Source organism: Pongo pygmaeus, chromosome 12 (assembly GCF_028885625.2).
Source record: "Pongo pygmaeus isolate AG05252 chromosome 12, NHGRI_mPonPyg2-v2.0_pri, whole genome shotgun sequence".
NCBI lineage: Eukaryota > Metazoa > Chordata > Mammalia > Primates > Hominidae > Pongo > Pongo pygmaeus.
Window position 1 is genome coordinate 78,931,817 of NC_072385.2, and position 21,644 is coordinate 78,953,460.

Here is a 21,644-nt window from a genome sequence, read left to right on the forward strand (position 1 = left end):
CTGCTTGGATCTGAACTCTGGAGAGCCACACAAAGGCTGCCGGCCGCTGACAGACCTGAGAAAGGAGCTCTCTTACCAGGGTCAGCCAAACGCCAGGCCCAGACCCACTTTTGCTGGCTTCCATCCCGAATCGGCCCTGGCTCATTACTGCCTGCCTGTAAGGGCCATGCCGGAGTCCTGATTCCCACCCCATTTGCTTTGCTAACCTAGGAAGAGCTTTTTGTTTGCCCAGGCTGAAGATACATAAAAGAATGCAGAGCCAGCCCGGAATCAGAAGCAACCAACTGAAGGGACCATGTCCCTTCTCCTGAGTGACCGTGAGAAGCCCACTTTTACACCAGTTATTGTCACAACAAACTGGCACCTTAAATCCTTCATGGTTCTACCAACAAAGATCTAGAAGTGACACATAAAACCAGTAGAAGTACTTACAGAATTAACATTTCCAAGGCCCTTCCACTCCCGCTGTGGGCTGCTGCCAGGCAAGGCTCCCCGAGATTTGTTTTTTGGAAATGATGTCAAGGAGAGTGACGTGGGTCACAGGAGCCCCCTGGCTCTGAAAGCGGGTGAACTCTTGGGCACTGTCCCTATCTTTCTCAGGCTATTCACCACGCAGGGAATGGGGCAGGGGGCAGGGGCAGGAGGGGGTTAAAAGCAAAAGGTAGTGAGATTTTTGATGTCACTCTTTGTTGAGGGAAAAACTAGTAAATCTCATAAAGCCCTTTGTCATCAAAGACCACGGATCTATTACACAATAAAGGCATGCACTTCCTACTTGGAAATAATTATCTATGTTCCAGTTACCTGGGCAGCTAAAATCTGAAAGACTATGGCCATTCAATCTTAGGGGAAAACAAGTTAAAGTAAAACTTAATGACAAAATTTTTTCCAGTATTCTGTACATACACACAAAACAGAAGGCATTTATTGATTCAAAGTGCCAAGGACATTCACATATTTTCACTATTCATAACCACCTACCCAAGAGATTAAAAAGAGAGAGAGACAGCGCTACATAAAAATCAGAGGCTTATAAACAAATCTGCTCTTTGCTGAACACATCATCCTACAGATAAAGCATCATGCAATACAGCACAATGAAATGGATCTATGGAACTTGCTAGTTCATCAGCATTCTGCAACCAAAGCTACAGTTATTATTTGTGGGCATTTACAAAGGTCATTTAAGAATTTACTCATTCTCTGCAGAAAAGAACACTGTGCAGACTGGAAAAAGATAAGGAAAAAATGCTTTGATTGTTGAATTAAGCTAACAGTAAAGGACTAACTCACATCCCTGTACCAGACACATGTAGATATAATGCCTTCCTGGAAAAATAAAAATCAGTTCCAGAAAATAGGTGGTGTAGTGTGAGGACACACAACACAAAAGGAATACCTTTAAAATCATTCATTCATTTTTCAGGACATCACATTAAAATAACACTACAGGCCAGGCGTGGTGGCCCACACCTGTAATCCCAGCACTTTGGGAGGCCAAGGCGGGTGGGTCACTTGAGGCCAGGAGTTCAAGACCAGCCTGGCCAACAGGGTGAAACCTCGTCTCTACTAAAAATACAAAAACTAGCTGGGTGTGGTGGCGCATGCCTGGAATCCCAGCTATTTGGAAGGCTGAGGTAGGAGACTTGCTTGAACCCGGGAGGTGGGGGCTGTAGTGAGCCGAGATCCCACCACTGTACTCCAGCCTGGGCAACAGAGCAAGACTCTGTCTCAAACAAACCAAACCAAACCAAACCAAACCAAACCAAACCAAACCACTACAAAGATGATGATGGTCTCTATCTTTCCACTGTAACTGGGAATAGGAGGGTCCCTGCTCATTCCAGCATACTGTATATGCCAGCAGATTGTATTGCTGGTACAATAGTTGTCCTCATCTAGGCGGTGTTTACGGGGATGGTAACGGGGCGGATCTTACAATCCACACCTTCTCTAACCAAGGCACCCAACAAGGAAGGAAGCTGAACAAAAAGACAAACCCCTGGATTCCCCATACCTTGAACAATACCAACATCCTGTAATAGTATTAAATTTGACCTCTGAGTGCTCCGTAAATATCTACCAGAATGACAGGTAGATTATCAAATGTAGGGCTGGTCCACACACAAACGCCATTCTCAAAAGATTCTGGCTTAAAAGGGGTGTATTTTAATAAGGCTGAATGATGGAAAAGTTTGTAGCCAACGAGTGTATCACCCTTTTGATTATAGTACTATACCAAGTGTTTTAGAGCCCCCAAGCTTGACCTAAATTCCACCAACCATGCAGAGACTATACATGCTGGTGTGGGACACCCGACACCTCCCACAGACACTATGGCTGTACTAACTTCTAATGTGGCTCAAGGAGAGACAGGCAGGACAAGGGAAGACAGGATAAACCAGGATGAGTTCGCAGAGCAGTCACATGGAGATCTGCAAATCATCTCCTGGACATAAAAAGCTCCACCCAAACTTTCCTGTGTTCTTTGAGGAGAAGTCACAGAAGACAGAGCCCCTGGGCATGCCTCATAATCACTGGAACTCAGCCAAGGTGTGTGTGGAGGAGAGAACTCCTCATAACCAGGGATGCTAATTTAGAGCAAGTGGAAACAAAGATCTAAAGACCTATTAAGACTGATCATTTCCTGTGATTCCATCGGGAAGAACTATAACTTTATCTACTTACTTTTCCCATAGATGTCTACTTATGAAATCTACGTATGTCAGTGGAAAATAAGAGACTGGAAATTTCAAATACAAATGAGTTTCTCTCAAGGGTTCCCCTGGCCACTCATGTGCTCACACCCTGGTCTTCTTTTTCTTAGATTTAAACTGAGCTTTACCATGGTTAGGTAAATGAATTTCATCTTATTAACTTGCCCTTTAAAAGCAAGAGTGTGGGATCCCATTGATCCCCCTATCCCCAGGAATATGGACTGAGGTTACAGGGAGTCACCGATGGTTTCTCAAGGTGAAACAGGGACTACCAATCTGTGGAAGGCACAGCCCAAGCTACAAACACCTCTTCATCCCCTTTACTCCCTCCAGTGAAAAATGGCAACTGGTATTACTGCAGCACACTAGGCAACTCCACATAGCTAACTTTAGATCCCATTACTCTCTTCTATGCCCTGTCTTGGGACATGAATGCCTCTGTAAGTGAGTATCCTATTCAAATGGGTTACTAATGCTTGCGTGTCACTTACAAGAGGCACTCCTGTCTTCAGCCTGTCTGGCTCCGGGCAAATCCCCCAGAGACCTAGATTCATCAATGTGGTGCTTAAAGCTGACAGACCCTAAGCTTCATAGTTTAGGGGCTTTCCTTCTTAAGGTCTTGCTGCAAGAGCATATTGCAAGATTCACAGTAAGACAGCAGTTTAACGGATGCAAAGGATTGCTTCTGTCATACGTGATCTAACGCAGCTGTCATTGGAGCTGTATTTCTTTAAATGCACAGTCACACGTTTGCATGCAGGGTGTCTGTGATGACTGGAGTTGTATTCTCAGTGTATGACCTGATTCTACCCCCATACTCTTAGCCCCATCAAAGTTCCTGCAGCTTTGTGTGGATATTCCTCACCCCATTCTTGCCTGAGCATTTTTATTTTAATAAACCAGAGAGGGCTGAGTCTGTTGTTCTCTGGCAGACAGAGAAATATGGTGTGCTCACGAACTCACATGTGAAATAAGCTAGATGCTATTTTCCAACTAGTGTGCAGAGAAACTACTTTTTTCTGGCCAACTTTAGTTTTCAAAGTTTCTGCATGTATCAGAAGAGCATGAAATAGTACAATGATCATCAGATTAATACCACATTAAAACTTGGTGTTTGGAATCAGCATTATCGCTCTTTGCATGTTAGATACACATGGGAAGAGCTTGAAAGATGGACAGATGAAGGTCTTAAGTGAATAAGAAACTAATTTGTATTTTGAAAATCTCTGCTTCTTACTTGGTAGCCAGTTTCAGTTCCCTTTAGTTCTTTCCTTCCATATCATTGAAATGCACATTGCTTTAAAGAGTGAAAGCATGACACTAAATACTTCTAGGTTGCACAATATTCTAGGACATCAATATCCAACAGAACTTCCTTTGACGACAGAAATGTTCTATATCTGTGTTGTTCAACATGGTAGCCATTAGTCAAAGTTGGCTACTGAGCACTTAAAATACAGCTAGTGATGGAAGAACTACACTCTTAGTTTTATGTAATTGTAGTTAACTTAAAATGAAATAGCCAACCAACCATAAAGACACTGTAGCTGGTGTCTACTGTAATGAACAGGGCAGTACTATACTATTAATATAATAGTCTAGATTATAATGATCTAATTAAGCTGTAGCTTGTAGGCTGGAAAACCGATGAAGTGCCACATATCCCTGCCTGCGAGTCAAATGGGTGCTATGGATTTCTGGTTTCATTAATTTTATAATTCAAAAAGGCTCTTGTGCTAAATGCTGGTTGGCAATTGCTATTACTGGAACCCAGGAATAGAGGGATTAAAGAATAACATACCTCTTGACAATCTTGCAGGAATTTCTGTAGATCCCTGTTGTCCTTCAACCTCATCAAAAGTTCACTGGCTGTCTCACGATTCTTCCTATGTCTATTAGAATGGTAACAAAAATAATTTTTAAAAAAGGAAGTAGAGAATCTTGAAATACAGAATACAAATCAATTTATTTCCTGAATTTCTAACTATGCTAAAAAGAGTTTGCTTGCAGTTCTCAATAATGTGAAGGAGACAAGATAAAGAGATTTTAGCATCCTCCAAAGGAGTAAGCCATGGTCCCAGAGAGACCCAAACATCTGCCCAAACTACACAACAGGCCGAACATACTGTCAAATGATCTATACAAATTTGGTGCTTCCTAATCTGGTGTTAAGAAAAAAATATGAGCACACGCTTTGTACAAGTCCTTATTTTAGGCACCAGGGGAGAAGTGGAAACTTATTTTCAAGAAGCTCATAACTGGGTGACACATACAAGGCTAAGAAAATATATATAATCACGTAACTGGCTTTAAACAAATGTTTCCTGAAAGACAGTTTCTCACGTTGAAAAAAACTCACCAAAAATAAAACAAAAAGGAATAAAAATTTTTAGACCTATAAGACTATATACTAACTCAATCCCACTTTTAATCAATTGATAAGGGTAATTAAAGCTCAAAGAAGTTAAAACACAAAACCTTAAATCAATAACTTGTAAGAAGTGGAAAGAGCTGCTGAATTTGGTAAATGCTAAGGCAAAGGGGGTGCTCGCTCCCTACTTGGCTCCTTCCCCATCTGCTGTGAAGGTGCCAGCACTCTTTGGCAAACTTCCTTCATGCACCCAGTGGCTTAGAGACTGGAAACTGAGAAATAGCAGCGTGAATGCCTAGCAAAGGATTGCCTTCCAGTGGCTCCACTACAATAGCAGAGAGCTTCATTTCCAATAGGGGAGGACCCACTGAGGATTCAAAAGCACTGCCACACATACACTTCCTTGATATTCCTGAGTTGCCTAAACAAGAAAGCCAGTCTATATTCAGGGTATTAAGATGGATAAAGGCAGAGTGCAACCGAGGAGAGCTGGGTTTTCATTCTGATTCTTAGAGCAATTTCTCACTGCCTGTGCCTGCACAAGGTCTCTCCTCTATCCACCAAACCCTGAGGCAGGGATGAGGAAGAACACACAGCCTTGGATTCTCCACCACGCTGAGTAAGAGCAGCTTGGTGAACACGTGCTGCTGACTGGTATCTGAAGAAACTTCCCCAGGAGAAAGAAAGATCTTAGAGTCGAGATGCATGCACCATGCGGGCCCTCAGTGGCTGCTGACAATGCAGTGTCATAGCCGTTGTCTGCCTGGAGAATCAAAGGGAAAAGCCCTCTGCCCCTATAGCTCCTGCAGGTACCAGTGGCTACAGAACAGTAGAAATTACACATATTTACATGTTATAACATCACACATAATTTATATTATGTAAACTACAGTATTACACACAATTATTGTAAATAAAAATATTATTAGGCATATGTTAGATACAAATAATGCCTTTTTAATTTTTTTAAGTTGAAGGGAGTTCCATAGCATCAGGAAAAGGGATCTTAATATGCTTATCCCACATAGGCAAAATGCAAACGTAGAAAAATAGTTATACTATAATGCTAAATGAAAAGAGTTTATACATATTAAATGATATAAAACTCCAAGGCATGGGTTAGAAAGCAAACACTTAAATGGCATATGCTACAGATGGGATTAAGGGCAGTAGTTCTCTCCTTGAAAATGTCAGACATTTACTGCTTTTATAACAACAAAAAATAATAAAGGCCAGAGACATTTTATGTCATTGCCATCTATCATCAGAAACCAAAATTAAATTAAAAAAAATAAAAGATTGTTAGTGAATTGGGCTAAAAAGAATTAGTCATCTAAGAATGTGGATGGGTTAGGAATGTCAAAAGGAAATTCCCTTCCCTCAAATTCCAGTTCTATTTCTAGGGGAGTTCAAGAACGCAAATCTTTAGAAAGGAGGTAATATGAGTTGGAGTTAGTGACAAATGCAGGAGTCCTGTCGGTAGTCAAAGGGATAAAGGATTCCATTCCCTTTGGCATGGCATCTCATTGAAGTCCTACAGTGGCAGGGAAGAATCCCAGATACTGGAAATTAACAACAGGACACACATCCTTGCCTCTCACGGAAATAACAGAAATGAAAGCAACTTCAAACACTGGAAAGATTCATTAAGGGAGAAATATGACCAGACAGAATCCTGAATGTATCTCTTATATAATCAACTCTCATGCATGCCCGGCAGATACCTGCCCAAGCAGCCTTTCTCTTATAGTGGGACCATCAAGATGGAAAGAAGGAGGCAAGGATTTAGAGTCACATGTCCAAATGACACCGATCTATGCGCAGGTGTGACAACGGCCTTTGTGTGATGTGAAACACAGCCGCGCAGGCATCTGGGACTGCCGCTGACTCAGAAAACACTTAAAGGAAGTGAGTGTGGCTTAATGGTTTACTAATGCAACGGACATCATTCGTGGGAAGTGAAACTCAGGAAATTCTCTCCACGTTGGATCACGGATTCAATTACAGGGAAGGGCCTGAGAAGGACCTTCTAAAACTAGGCTGTAGTTTCCACAGTCTTAAGAGTGCTTTTCCATCTCTCACTTTCTCTCCCTGTAATAAGACTCAAAAAAGCTCCCTCATCACATGAAGCAGATGTGGGTGTTCTGGTTTCTGTGAATAGTCAAGAACCCCAGGTGCCTGAGTGAAACAGCTGGGTAACTTCTGAGCCTGTTTTCCAGTGTGAGACAGGGTCTTGCTTTACGAAGCTGGATACTGTTCCTTGCTCCCCATGAACTGTGCTGTGGCTGGAATTTCCCTTTTGGCCAGGAGCTCCCTCCCTCCCTGTTCACATCCCCTGGGGCAGGCTGAGGACAGTCTCTTCCCCCTCACAGGCACTTTGAAGGCCACTCATGCCCCACCCACATCTGTTAGAGTCAGTGTCTTTGTTCTGGTACTCTTTCCTTTCAACAACTCAGGAGACTTCCTGAACGTAAGCACATTATGATGACTTTACATTCTAGGAGAATCGCTTCACCACCGTGTCAGGATGTTTCGAGGAGCGGGGATTAGATCTGAAGGTTTAGATGTTTACTTAGTTTGTGCTCCTACAACACCTGGAACTCACAGATGTGTGTGTTTTCATAACAGACAAGTACCCTCTAGAGTCAGTTTCAGTTCTGTGGGACTCTGGGGATATTAAAGTGAAATCAGAATTAAGTTAACATCAATGGAGAAAAATAAGAAAATGTAGTTCTCCTGATGGCAGGTCATCGGGAAGCTCCCTCCTTCCATCTTTATTATGCTTATTGATAGTACAGGGTTATCTTTATGTTTCATTTTTAAAACTGAGGCATCCTAAGGAAGCTCTGGAACACCAGTAGCACAGGCTTTTGGTCAAGGGCAAAAGGAAGGTTAAGCCACAACTGAGGGCTGCTGCTGCTGAAATGTTTTATCATATCCAGGAGTCTTGACAGCATCATCTGCTTCCAATAGCTTTGTGCAGTTGCAGCACTGGGGACATAAAAAGAAACCGAGGAAGCAGCAAGGCAGGTGCATGCCTGCCTGAATGCACACATCCCTAACAGCCAAGCCCGCATGCAGGAAACCAGCTGTGTGCATCTAACATGGAAGTACATAGCATATCTTATTTACAAAATACTCAGAGTTAATATTACAAAAAAAGGAAATTCTTTTTCCCTAGGTTAAGAATGCTTTGCCCAATTGCTGTTTCTCATGCTCATTTAAGGAGGACTTGGTGGATTTATTTTTCTTTTTTGCAGCTGTTTTAAAAGCAACAGATACAAAATTATAATTAATATAAGTTATTCTCTATTCCACAATACCACCCTAGAACTTATGGTTCAGCCTGGGAATCAGCTCAGAAAAAAAGATTGGAAGTGGTATAAAGACAGGAGCTCAATCTTTATTGGAAACAGAGTAATCCCCTCTCCACCCATCTTATTTTAAGTCAACCTGACCAGGGGTCCCAGGAAACCCTCTCAGATGTGGTAAGCAAAGGAATATTCTTCCTTTCCAACACACTTGAAGGCCAGAAGAGAGGCAGAAAGGAAGGGCTTGTTTTTTGATAACATCAGTCTCACAGCAAGCCCTTAAATTCAACCCAAACTGGAACAGGGGCTATAGTGATTGATCCAGTGGCTGGCCCAGACTGGCCTGTGCTAGTGCATCCAACCCCGATCTGCCCCAACCTCCAACTTAAGTAACCGGGGCAAGGCAAGAGTAAGGAAGAGTAAGGAGTAAGTCAAAGAGTTAGGGTCAAACGGAGTCCACTGGCCTCCAGCCAGGGAGGAAATCTTTCAGACAGACAGACAGACAGACAGACAGACAGACAGACACACACACACACACACACACACACACACACACACACACGTAAATAAAAAAATAATTTTACACAAGAAATGAAGAAAGTGTATCCAATCCTGGAGATGCCCTGGCAGAAGAGGAAAATAACCTTTGCTCTTATTTACCTCTCATCATGAAAAAGATCCTATTACAGCACTATCCAAGCCAATTTTCTAAAAAAGTCCAGGTAATATTCCTTTGTGGCTTTGCCAGGTACTCAGAATAAGCAAGCTTCACCCTCCCTTCCCATTCTCCTGACAGGCTTCTTTCTCATGGATGAAGGGGAACATGGGCTTGGCTGGGAATACCCGGCGCCAGGGGTCCTATCAGGTGACACAAGCGTGTGTCAATCCTCAAAGGGCGTGGCTTATACCCGATCGCTATGCAGCACTGCGGCTCTTACAGGTCCTTGGTTAAGAATTAGCTTGGCTTCTCAGGCTTTCTTTCCTTTTGTGGACACTTGTACATTTCTCAACAGACCCACATTCTCAGGCAGTCATGCATAGCTCACTAATTTTCTGTATGGGTAGATGAAATTCTGCTGGGCGCCCATATTCTGCCCACTGGGAAATTTATACCCAAACTCCCAAGGGCTTCTGGCCAATGATTCAGAAGTTTGAGAGCCCCAAGGTGCAAGGCTCCCTTAAGAACCTCAGGAAACTGTACCTGTCATCAATAGAGTCCACCTTCTCCTGGATGCGATCTGAGTTGATGTTCCCATCGCTCACCAGCCTCCGGCCAGTCTCCACCACAGCGTTGATCTTCTCCTCATTGGCGTCCATGGTGGTCATGAAGTCCTCTTGCTTTTTAATTGCTGCTTCAGCTCCTTCCAAGGTGGTAGGCATTTCAGTGTGAGCCAGAACATACTCCTTATTTAAAAAGAGGAACAAATCATAGCAGATCAATGAAGGATCTCATTTTCCTGTATTCTACATTTCCATGCAACATACTTCACAACACTTTCTTCATTACACTTACATGAAATAATTAAATCACATCAAATTAAAAGTTAGGAGGAAAAAAACCCAGTGGGACACTGTAACTGACCGAATTTCCCTCAGGGGTTAAATGCTCTAAATTTTTTTTTTCCAAAGTGAGTGAGGAAAGGAACCAAAGCTTTGTGTATCAGCCTCAAGGGTCCTCTCACGTGCCTATCAAGGCAACAGCAACGTACCCTTCATACTCTCTCTTTGAGACAGTAACAGCCCTGAAGTTGGTGACTATCCTCAGCTGTTTTTATTTCTCTAATCTCTGCCTTGTGTCCTCAGGTGAAGTCCCTGACCCTTCTAGAGCAAGCAGACAGACTGGTCTCAAGAAAAAAAAATCCTCACTGTACTTTTTTTTTTTAAGAGACAGGGTCTCACCCTGCCACCCAGGCTGGAGTGCAGTGGCACGATCACGGCTCACTTCACCCTTGACCTCCTGGGCTCAAGTGATTCTCCTGTCCCAGCCTCCCCAAGAGCTGGGATTACAGGAGTGAGTCATCATGCCTGGCCCTCACTGTATCTTTTAAAGTGGATCAATACCTCAATTATGAAGACATACTATGAACACATAAGAGATCCTCAATGGCAGCTGAAATCAAACAGTACTTTGTAAGGCAAAGCAGCTCCTATGGCAACCTTCAATTCCTGTCTCCTACAATGTGATGGATTTCAACGCCTTAAGAGTATGGGGAAAAAAAAATCAGTCTCTAAATTATCCATATAATTCCATACAGGTGTGGTTTAAACCAGCTGCCCCAGCCAAAACATTTCAAAAGGCAGCCAGGGCTGCTTTCACGGAAAGGAAGCAAAGGCAGGAACAAACCTTACCTGGTTGTTAAGAAAGGCTTCGGCTTGCTTCGTGTCTCTGAGGAACTGCTGGTAGGCATGTGACTGGGATAGGAGATTTTGTCTGTTCTCCCACATCTTGTGGAGCTCGTTCCATCCAGTGTCCAGGGCCTGCAGTCGCTGCCGCAGAAACATGTACTGGGCATCGGTCTGCCCCTGGGTGACCATCTCGCCCATGTCCCTCATCTTCTGGTAGTCCTCCTCGTAGTTGTCGATCTCGTTCTTGATGTTCTCGTGCTGCGTGAGCAGCTTCTCAGCCTCGGTCAGGGTGTTCGGCATGTCTTCCGAGGCGATCGCCGTCTGGGTCCTAGAGAGCCAGGACTGGAAGTCGTCCAAGTCCCGTAGGAACTGCTGCAGCTTGCTGGCCTCTCCCAGGGAGGCCTCTCGGTTTTTCAGGGTGGTCTTCATCTCCTCCCACACGTCGCTGATCTCGGCCAGCCGAGACAGGATGGCCTGGGCCTGGTCAGGGTGCTCGGACTCCAGCTTCTCCGCCTCCTTCTGCAGGTCACTCAGCTTTGCCTCAATGGCCACCAAGTCCCGCTCCATGCCGGTCAGCTTGCGCTGCAGGGCCATGACACCAGCCAGGTCATTGCCCAGGTCCTGGGTGGACTCGATGACCTTGGTCTTTTCCCGAATCCAGGATTTGGTTTCGTTGCACTCGAGGTGGTAGTTCTGGATGCTCAGGGCAGACAGGAGGGCATCCTTCTTCCTGTCAACCAGTTCTCTGAACTGGCTCCACCTGTGAGTGCAGGGGCAGACAGGGAGTGTGAAAAAGGGAAGACTGACCACGGCTGGATTGCAAAAGGAACAGTGACGGGTTAATGCTGCTTATCTGTTTTCTCCATCTGTGATTTGACTACATGCTTTTTTGGAAAATCATCTCACTCAAACTGTGAACACCAAATATAATGGAAATAGCTCAGGGATGCAATGTAATCTGGAAAAAGCCTGTCACGAAGAGGAATGTGTTACAGAGCTCCAATGTGAGCAATTACAACACATCCATTCCCAGAGTCAATTAATTCATGTCTGCAACACACGTTTTACACATCTCTGAACTCTACCTAATGAACGTTTTCCAAATCTAAGACTGATGGTAACCTTCAAAACTGGGGCCAGCTGCCACAACCTACTCAAACATGTTTACTCAACAGAAAGATAAGACTGGAACAAAGGTCTGCCCTGACAATCAGGACTTTCATTGGCAAATTAAGTGTTAAACATACTAGAGTCCTGTTCCTGAAGTTACTATAAAATGGATAGCACAGGTGTCATATTAATACCTTCTACACTGGACACAGGTCACACCAAGGCCCTAACTTTGGTGTGGAGAGGGGCAGATGCTGGGCTGGCTCAGATAATCCTCCTGCAACCAATGATGTTGCCCTCAGAGACACTTCTTACAAAACCAGGACATGTCAAAAGGCAGGTGCCAATGCCATGACATCAGTGTTGCAGTGTCAATGACCCCATGTGGGAAATTCCCAACAGCAAAGTTCGATGAGTGACCTCACCCTTCCCAGCCCCACACGCGGGAGGCTGGCACGCTGCTGGCCGCGTGCTCACCTCGTGTTGAGTTTGTCCTGCTGGGCTTTGATTTCTTTCTCACTTGGGTGGCCGCTGTGCATCAGCTGGCGTGCAATCTGGTTCACCACTGCGACCCGGGAAGCCTGGTTGTTCATTTCTGGTTCTAGGCTCTCAAATCTGAAACGGCAATTTGACAGGGTGGTCACCTCCTGGGCCACTGGTGGTCACAAGGAACAGGCCAGTGGCTGGCCAACGCCCCGCTCACCTGTGCTGGATGACCTCCAGATCCTCCAGCTTCTCTGGGATCTGCATGTTGTTGAGCCACTGCTCCTTCTCGTCGATCCAGAGCTCACAGGCATCAGCCTCGCTGAACATCTTGTACAGGGCCAGAGTGTCCTGGAGTGCCTGCTTCCTCAGCCGCGTCAGCTCTGCCACCTCCTTATACCGCTCCTCGATGCCTGACAGCCTGCCCCTCACGTCTGGAGACTCGGCATGCTCCTGGGGGAGGGCGCTGGCTTGCTCGTGCAGCGTGTCAAGGGTGGGCCTGTAATTGGCGATCTCTTCCGCCACGTCCTTGTGTTTCTTGACCAGAGACTGTGTGGAATACTCATCGTGGCCCACGTCGCTGCTGGAGACAATCTTGAGGATGTCCAGCATCCAGGCGTCAATGTCATCAGCATCTGCCTGGAACTGGTGCAGCAGGGAGGCCTCCTCCAGGCGCTTCTTCCGAATGGCCGAGAGCTGCTCTAGGTTGGCCCACTGCTCCCGGATGTAAATAATCCTCTCACGGATCTTCTCCGACCCGAAGTGCTCCTCCGTGATCATGTCTTCGCCTTCCTTGATGGCCTGTTCGAAGTGGCCACTGCGGCCGCTCATCTCGTCCTCGAACGCCCGGTGCTTGCTGAGCAGGCGCATGACGCTGGTCAGGTCTTTCCCGTAATCGTCCGAGGACAGGATCTTCTCCTTCTCCCGTATCCAGCCTTCCTCTTCTGCCATCTCCCAGAAGAACTTCCAGAGGCGGCGGGACTCTTCCAGACGGGCCCTGCGCTCAGCCGCCAGCTGGCAAAGCTCTTGATAACAGAACTCCATGTGGGCCACGCGGTCTCGGATCACCTGGGGGTCGCAGGGCTTGTAACCTGTTTAACATCAAGGAAGGAATGTAGCTGTGTGAGGGAGCTCAGCATGGGTGCAGGCTCACTGGCAGGCAGTAAGCTACACCCCATATTCTTATGATTACCAGCTCACTGCTAAATCTAAATGCAGGGCCATGTGATAAGGCAATGGAGCACCTTCTAATAACTTGACTAGAACAGGAGTGAGGGCAATGATAAACATTATTTTTTTTTTTGGCCAAACCGCAGACAAAGTGATCATCCTCCTGCAAGAAAGCACTTGAATCATATGAAAAAGGCACTTGCATATAATTGTTTCTAGAAATATACGAAGCACAACCAAATCACTCTAAACATCCTCCAAAGAGAGGTATGTGCAACCAGCTGGGAAAGCCAGGAGCTGCTGGAACAGCCACATCAGGGTGTTGGTGCATGGCCAGAGAGACTGAGGTATGGCAAAGTCTCACTGCCAAACACCAAGCCACTCAAAGCAAGGCAGCATTTGTGTATTTAAGGAAAGGACATATCAATTCCAGAAAAACAAGATGGAGTTAGTGTTCAGAAGGCCACTCCACTGTATCTCATGCTCCCATGACAAACTCACCAGGAACATATAGTGGCACAGTAACTTCAAAAGCCCCACTGTGTTTCTATAAATATGAATCTCTGGTGACCTGGAGGTAATGCTTGGAATGGGCCATCCTTACCTTCTCCATCTGTTGCGAACTTCTGGGCGGAGGCATTGACACCTCTCACCCGCTCTGCCTGGATGCCAATGTCTGCTTCAACCAGGGTGTGCTTCTGTAACAGGTCTTCCACACCAAGTAAGTGTTTGCCATAGTCTTGAGACAATACTAGCACCTGTGCACAAGAAGCAACCAAAAGGACATCTGTGACTATAGCCTTGACTTCAGCATCACATCATCTTTGGACAAGCAGAGAGCCAGCAATGAAGCTGTGCCTTCCCTCTAGTCTGCCATGGACCCCACACCTTCAGGGGAAGATGATGGCCAACAAACCAGAACAAAACAAATCAAACCTGAAGGCCTGAGTCAGGAGAACTATCACAAACTAAGCATCACCAAACTTGGAATAAGCAAGTCAAATCTACACTAAAAAGTGCAGAATAGAAGAAAAAGATGGTGAGGGCCAGCGGGGGTGGGGGTAGTGGGGGAGGGCGGGGGTGCTGTATGAAAGATTCCAAAATATAAACTAGAGCTTCAAGAAGAAACCGCTGCAACAAGTACTCAAAAATAAATAAAGGTGATAGACTTGGTCACTTCAAAGTTGAAGGAAATCTTTTAGAAGTTGCTGAGCCTGTAAGTGAATGTTTTTCCTCTGTTAAGAGCTTATTGGTATGCCTCTACTGTACTTACACAATCAATGGGAAAAGAATCTACTTGAAAAGCTTACAAGCCACATCTTTAAACCAATAAGGAGAGCAGGGTCAGGTGGCTGTCTTGCTTAGTAGACCCCAAGCAACTTCTAGCATTTAAGTTTGAACCCACTGATATTTTCCTGTTTCTTCCATCAACCAGCGAAATTTGGGGGCCTCATTCTACATCCTTGCCAGATGAGATTTCTACTTCACTCTTACTTCTGAGGAAGTCTCTGGACCAACTGAGTTACAACGTGCATCATGATTTATAAAATGAAAAGTCCCTCTCTGCTACATTTTATGAACATTTCTATTTTGAGAGGTCAAGAGAGACCAGACCTAAGAACACTGTAAATCTGGAACAATAGGAGGGAAAACTGATGGTATCAGATGACTTTGCCCCTCTGCCAGGAACAGTCCAAGAGGTAGGCAACAGATGAGAGCTTATATTCTGGGAAGGGAATCTCTTGCATAAGGTCAAGCTTGGGAACACAGTGTGCTGAGACAAAGGAAGCTTCATGGGACTGTCTGAAAACTGTCCTATTTTCTTCTATCTACAAGGCTAAAGGCCTCCTAGCTGGAGAACTGCTTGACATGGCTGAGCATCCTATGGCCTGCACTGGAGGACATGAACAGGTACAGGGCCATGGCATGATAGCAGGTCTCTTCCTGGGAAGGGGGAAAAGGTTGGAACTCTATGCTAAGAGCAGTCAATAAATGGCATGACCAGCTACTACTAGCCATCCAGCCCATCCTATGATCTGTGCACATACTACCACATTCCATCCTTGCAATAACTGGATGAGGTAGATAGTAAGTACAATCTCCATTTAAAGACCAAGAAAGAGGGCTCAAAGAGCATTAGGCAACTCAGGCGCTCACAATCAGAACTCTGGCTGCCTGGTTCCTGACCTCTCCTCTGTCCATGGCACCTACCACTCCTCTCTTCTCCCCATACCACCTCTCCGGGACCCCTGCCCAAAGTAGTACCACTCACTCACAGATCAATGAAACGGGTAACTTAGTTTAACCCTGAAAACTTAAAAATAAAGAAAACCACAATGTGATTGATTCCCCACAATGGAATATATCTAAGTTAGATCTAAATCGCAGAAACAGAGCTCTAGCTACTGAACTGTTCTTCACAACTTTTTCACACTTCACGTCTCATTTAATTCCTGAGCTAGCAATCTTCCCATAGGTGATGTGGCTCCTCTCTAGCTGTACAGGTGGGCAGTTAGACAAGGCACACAGCTGTATGTAGGGGTTTAGTGAATGAGTCACAGAAGACAGCCCTGGTTGGATCAGTTCTGTCGTCCTTCCTTTCGGTCAGGTGTTACCTTCATTTCATCCATCCAGTCCATAATGTAGAGCATTTCCTGGAATATCTTCTGCAGCCCCAGGTTCATCTCGAGCCGCTGTCTCCGGGCCTTGAGCAGTTCCAGTAGGTATTCCCAGAGCCGGATGACATTGTCCTTCCTCGCTGTGATGCGCTTGATGTCATGGTAATTCTCGGCCTCGAGCTCCCTGGCCACGGCTACCACAGCCTGCACACGCTCCTCGTATGCGGCAATGTCTGTCTCAATGGCCTCGTGCTTTTTTGTGGCGGCCTCAACTGCAGGAAGGTCAAACCCAAAGTTGTCCTACAGAGAAATGGAATGAAAAGAAGGAAAATAAAAAATCCACCTGGGCACAGTGGCTCATGCTTGTAATCCCAGCACTTTGGGAGGCCGAGGCGGGCAGATAACCTGAGGTCAGGAGTTCGAGACTAGCCTGGCCAACACTGTGAAACCCTGTCTCTACTAAAAATACAAAAATTAGCTGGGCGTGGTGGCATGTGCCTGTAATGCCAGCTACTTGGTAGGCTGAGGCAGGAAAATCGCTTGAACCTGGGAAGCAGAGGTTGCAGTGAGCCGAGATTACGCCACTGCACTCCAGCCTGAATGACAAGAGTGAAACTCTGCCTCAAAAAAAAAACAACAAAAAAAACAACAAAAAAAACCCATTCCCCACCCCCCCCAAAAAAGGAAACAGAACAGACATGAAATCTTGAGCACACATTAATCCCTGGTGGTCTTAAAGTCAAATCTGACTCCTGAGTCCCCCACCCCACTGGTCTCTGCCTTGAGCTTAGATGCCCTCCTCAAAGCAAACTAGTAACTGCTCATTTTGCAGAAGGGCCCAGCTCATATCTAGTACCTGACTGAAAATCTAGACCAGGTGATAGCTTATGTCAAGCCAGGTGGAAAAGCAAGCCATTTTTGTTTATTTCACAACCAGTCTAACTGCCTCATAGGATTAGTTGGTCAAAGATTAAAGAAAAGAGAGAAACTGTTAGAACTTATCATAAATGTGAACAGTTCACACACACTCAATAGCTCTAAACAAACTCTGCTTGAGCTGCTTCCAAATCTATGAAAAGTTAGATAAATAGAAGTGTATATTAGAAATTATAAACATCCTCTTCATGGGAAGTGGCCAAGGTGACCTGACAGTTCCTCCAAAATAAAGAATGTCGATAAGCAGCTGTCCTCTGGCCCTGTGCCCCTGGGGATGGTCTGTGTTTCTAGATTACCATAGGAACAGTCCTTTTAATAATGTCAAGAGCAGAACCTGAGACACCAGACGCTGGTTTTCGCTCAGCCAAGTCTCCCTCATAGCTGCCTTGCGATCAAATCTGCGGGCGAGCTGTTCCAGTTTCTCCTGTCTTATGAGCTCATTCCGCAAAGCCAGTTCTCTTTCGTGTTCCGCTTTTTCCAGTCTTTCCCAGGCCTACAAAAATGAAAATACACACACACAAACACAGTTTCCTGCAGTGTTCAAGGAAACTTCTGTGGCTACAGTCAACAGCTAGTATTTCTCAAAAGGACCTGACAACTTGAATGGGAAATCCCATTCCCACCCTCATTGACTCTCAAGCCTTGAGGAAAAAAACGGTTTTTCTCTCAGTGTATCCTCATGGGAACACTCTTCTGTCATCTAAATCTAAAGATTCTGTGTTGTACTTGGAAAACAAAACTGTAGATATGAAGCAATATAAGTAAATTATAAATCTCTTACTTTAAGATGAAATAAATTATCTTAAATAGCTTTGATCATATAAAAAAGATAAATGATTTTTCTAAGAATTCATACGAATTTCTCGTTCATTCCACCCTGGGCCACTTTAAAAAAATTTACACATCTGAAATTTCTTTCAAAATCCTGACCTATTGTCCATATTAAATTCATTCCTATGAAATGTATTTCTTCACCTAAAAAAAAAAAATCAACATTCCACTCAAAGGAATCTAAGTGGGGCCAGACGCAGTGCCTCACGCCTATAATTCCAGCACTTTGAAAGCCGAGGTGGGAGGACTGTTTGAGGCCAGGAGTTCAAGACTAGCCTGGGCTATATAGTGAGACCCTGTCTCCATTAAAAAAAAATGTTAATGAGCAGCATAAAGGAATGTAGTTCTGTACAAGTGACCAGAGTTCAAGATTTTTTCAAATTTCCTTCTAGTTGGAAATAATGCCTGCTGTGAATTTCTATAACTGCAGGCATAATAGGCACGATGATTAAAATTGTTTATTTGACAGCATCTCTAATGCAAGAAGCCAACATCCTAAGCCCCACAACTACTATGATTCCAAACACATGAAATAAGGTTTCAATTTCTCCTTTCTGTAATTTAAAGATGTTTGAAACAATTGCCTCAGATGAGAAGTAAAGTGATATGTATCTGAGTAGCAAGGAGCATAGCCTACGCCAAAGCTGGTTTGATAAAATCTAACACTGCCCCCTGAAGCCTCCAGCAGCCTAACCCGGTACCATTGTTTGCTTGGGCCTTTGCCACACCTGAGCACCAGCTGCCAATTGTCAATTCGGCAGGTGGGGACAGCCCCTTCCAGTCTCTTGTCCTCTTAGCAGTCGAGACCTAGTGATAGAACCTGAAGCCTCCAGGAGGTCAGGGCCCATGCAGAGTCTAGATCCGCTTTACCTTGTTGATGTCAGAGATGAGCTTCCCTTCCCGGGGCATGTAGACCTTCTGGTTGTTGGCCCTCATCTTGCTCTGAATGGTGAAGAGCAGCACTTCCAAGTTCCCCTTCTCAGTAAATCTAAACACAGGGGAAAACATTCATTTGGTACTGGAGAAAAAAAAAATTTCACACTGTCATGCATTTTAAAAACCATTTAACTCTGGTCTGACTTACATGAAATGCATGTCAAAGAGACATCAGTAGGTTGCTTATTGGCTATTAAAAACCTTGAAACATACCAAACCGTGGAATTTCTTTGTGGTTGTTTGTTGTTGCTGACATTTATATTTGAGGGTGTCAACGGCATGCAATACTCTTTTGTATTCACTTCAATCAAGGTTTAAACTCCACATCCTGGACAATGGACTTACTTCATTCATTCAGTGTAGCTGAATGCATTCAACACGGATTATTTCAAATGTCTACCTAATGTAATTTTCAATGGGTTTTAGAGACCTTACTAAGATATATGCAACTGAGTTTTCAGAAAAGAAAAAATGACTTTGGAACTATGCTAAGCAATAGATAAGGTCTGCAATCCTTATTCAACAATTATGAACTTATAAAAGATATGAAAAAAGATCAAACTTTTTTTGGGTTGCAAAACCTGATCTGAACTGTTATGAAATTATTTATTGTCTTTCTTTATCTAATGCAATGTGAATATTTACACATTTTGCTACAGATACTTACTGGGCTTATGGGCTATTGCCTTAGTCCCATCTGGAGTCTTACAATATACAACATATGAGCTGTGCTGTTTTTTTAAAATCCAAAAATTATGGAATCCTATAACACACTAGGTACAATGGTTTTGGATAAGGGGTTGGGGACTTGTACCATTTCTTAGAATTCTCATATATCCTGTATGTCAGTGGCACATTTCTATTGGGAAGGGCTCAGAGAGAGCATGATCTATCATAAATCTCAGCAACACGGAATCAGATGAAAAGGAGTAGGACACGCTACTGAGAGGCATTCAGTTAAGAGATGAGATTACAGAAATCAGAACATAGGGGTCTGTTGGCTACAGTGATGTGTCTTTCCATATTAACGATCACACTACAATATGCATCTTACTTGGGTGGTTTCTCCACAGTGCGGTAAGTGTTGAACGCCTGAAGCTGCTGTTGAACCCCGACCAGTGAATTGGCAAATTTGCGATTGTTCAGAATGATGATGGTTTGTTCAATCCATTCCAGAAGGTCAGAGGCAAGTGATTCATACTTTTCAATCATTTTTTCTGTTTCAATAGCATTGTCAAGCACCTGTAAACAAGGGATAGAAAAATTGAAAAGATCATGTCGCTCCGCAAGTTAAATACGATTGCAACCGTATACGAGTGCACGCACATAAAACGACCGGCTTTGAAACGGTTTGGCTGGCTCTGAAACAGTTGACCAGCTTTGAAACAGTTCAGCTGCACCTGGGCACAAGCACTTTAACTCAAGGAACCATCTGCTAAGAGGGGCCCAGACTGTGATTATTATTTGTGAGCAATGAAAGCTTAACTGTAATTGGTTCTGTAATTTCCCAACCCCCAAGCAAAGAGATTCTGAATGATTTCTGTAGCCTCACATCTGAAATTCCTAGAGAAACAAAAAGGGCTCAATTTAGCTTGATCCTGTGCCATAAATGCCCATTAATTTTTGACTTCACTGCATTGAGAGGACAATGTCATCTGGTCTGAGGTGTTTTGAAAACACGGCAGGTGAACATCAGCCAAATGAGAAGTAAAAAGCACAATGCTGGGGCCTTTTCAACTGTGGTTAAGTAGGATGTCACGCCCATGACATTAGGCAACTTGATCAGATTTCCAATATCCAATTTCCTGGAGCGGTTGAGGAGAAAGATGTTGCTGGTTTGAGATAGCCCCCAGATCCTTTCCTAAATATGGTGGCCATCTCTCCCACCTCTTGTTACCCTTCAGGATGAAGAGGCTTCCGCCGATTTCCCTACCATCCGGAGAGTCCACTACAAATTGCTATTGGCAAACTTTATGTGTGCATGGGAGAATGAGGGCTCAACCTTAATTATGTCTCACAACTCACAACATTGGCACCAGCTCACCTTTCCAATTCGTTTTCCTTCAACAGCCAAGGCCTTCATCTTAGAGAAGTAGTGGTAATAAGTCACCACATAAGTGATTATGGACTTCTCATCAGGATGGTCCACGCTGATGTCTGTAACCCAGAGAAGACTCTGTTCAGTGTGTTGCATGCTACTGTGCCCCACCCAGGCAGAAGGAACAAATGCAACGACTGCTGGTCAACATGGAACAGTGCAGCGTCTTCATGTTTGTACTTGAGCGTTCTGCCATCAGTGCATTAATTACAAGGATAATGAGGGTGAAACCATCTCACTGATTCCCCATTATGTGAATATTCATGAAACGCCTTCCACTGACACATAGTTCCTCTCCTTGCCCTACTACCATACTGGGTTAGCTCTGCTTGAGTCCTCATTGCTGCCTACAGGACCAGCACCGCCCCCTGTCACTCAGTCTTTGGATATCTTTATCTCCTTGTTACCAGTATCCAGCAGCTAGTCACTGAGTCTGAGTTGGGATGACCCTTATTTATGGAATCCTTATTGTCACTCATGTTTCAGACCCATCCTGTCACATAACCAGCCCCGAAACAATGGCTCCCTCCACCAGCTTTCCCTACTACTCGATTTCCTTCACATAGTGCACCCAGACTGATCTTCCAGAAGCACGGCTGTGAACACAGTTCCTCCTAGCTCAAAATTACTCAGTCTGAAGAATAAACTATAAGCGCTTCAGTCCTCTAGAATCTGGCTATAACTTTCCTTCCCTTTTTTCCATCAGTTTGTCAAATA

General features: G+C 44.5%; 1 protein-coding gene across 10 annotated transcripts in view; it reads right to left on the reverse strand.

Annotated features, from left to right (window-relative positions):
* SPTBN1 (spectrin beta, non-erythrocytic 1) overlaps positions 1–21,644 on the reverse strand; it is a 212,620-nt gene that overhangs the window by 27,292 nt on the left and 163,684 nt on the right. For all 10 annotated transcript variants that reach the window (XM_054476597.2, XM_063648736.1, XM_054476599.2 and 7 more), the window contains 11 exons: positions 20,874–20,986; positions 19,884–20,071; positions 18,764–18,881; positions 17,397–17,555; positions 16,124–16,426; positions 14,113–14,266; positions 12,559–13,429; positions 12,333–12,470; positions 10,749–11,505; positions 9,601–9,803; positions 4,519–4,609 (listed from right to left, as the gene is read on the reverse strand). In XM_054476597.2, the coding sequence (XP_054332572.1) occupies positions 4,519–4,609; positions 9,601–9,803; positions 10,749–11,505; positions 12,333–12,470; positions 12,559–13,429; positions 14,113–14,266; positions 16,124–16,426; positions 17,397–17,555; positions 18,764–18,881; positions 19,884–20,071; positions 20,874–20,986 (3,095 nt within the window). The remainder of the gene's footprint in view (positions 1–4,518; positions 4,610–9,600; positions 9,804–10,748; positions 11,506–12,332; positions 12,471–12,558; positions 13,430–14,112; positions 14,267–16,123; positions 16,427–17,396; positions 17,556–18,763; positions 18,882–19,883; positions 20,072–20,873; positions 20,987–21,644) is intronic.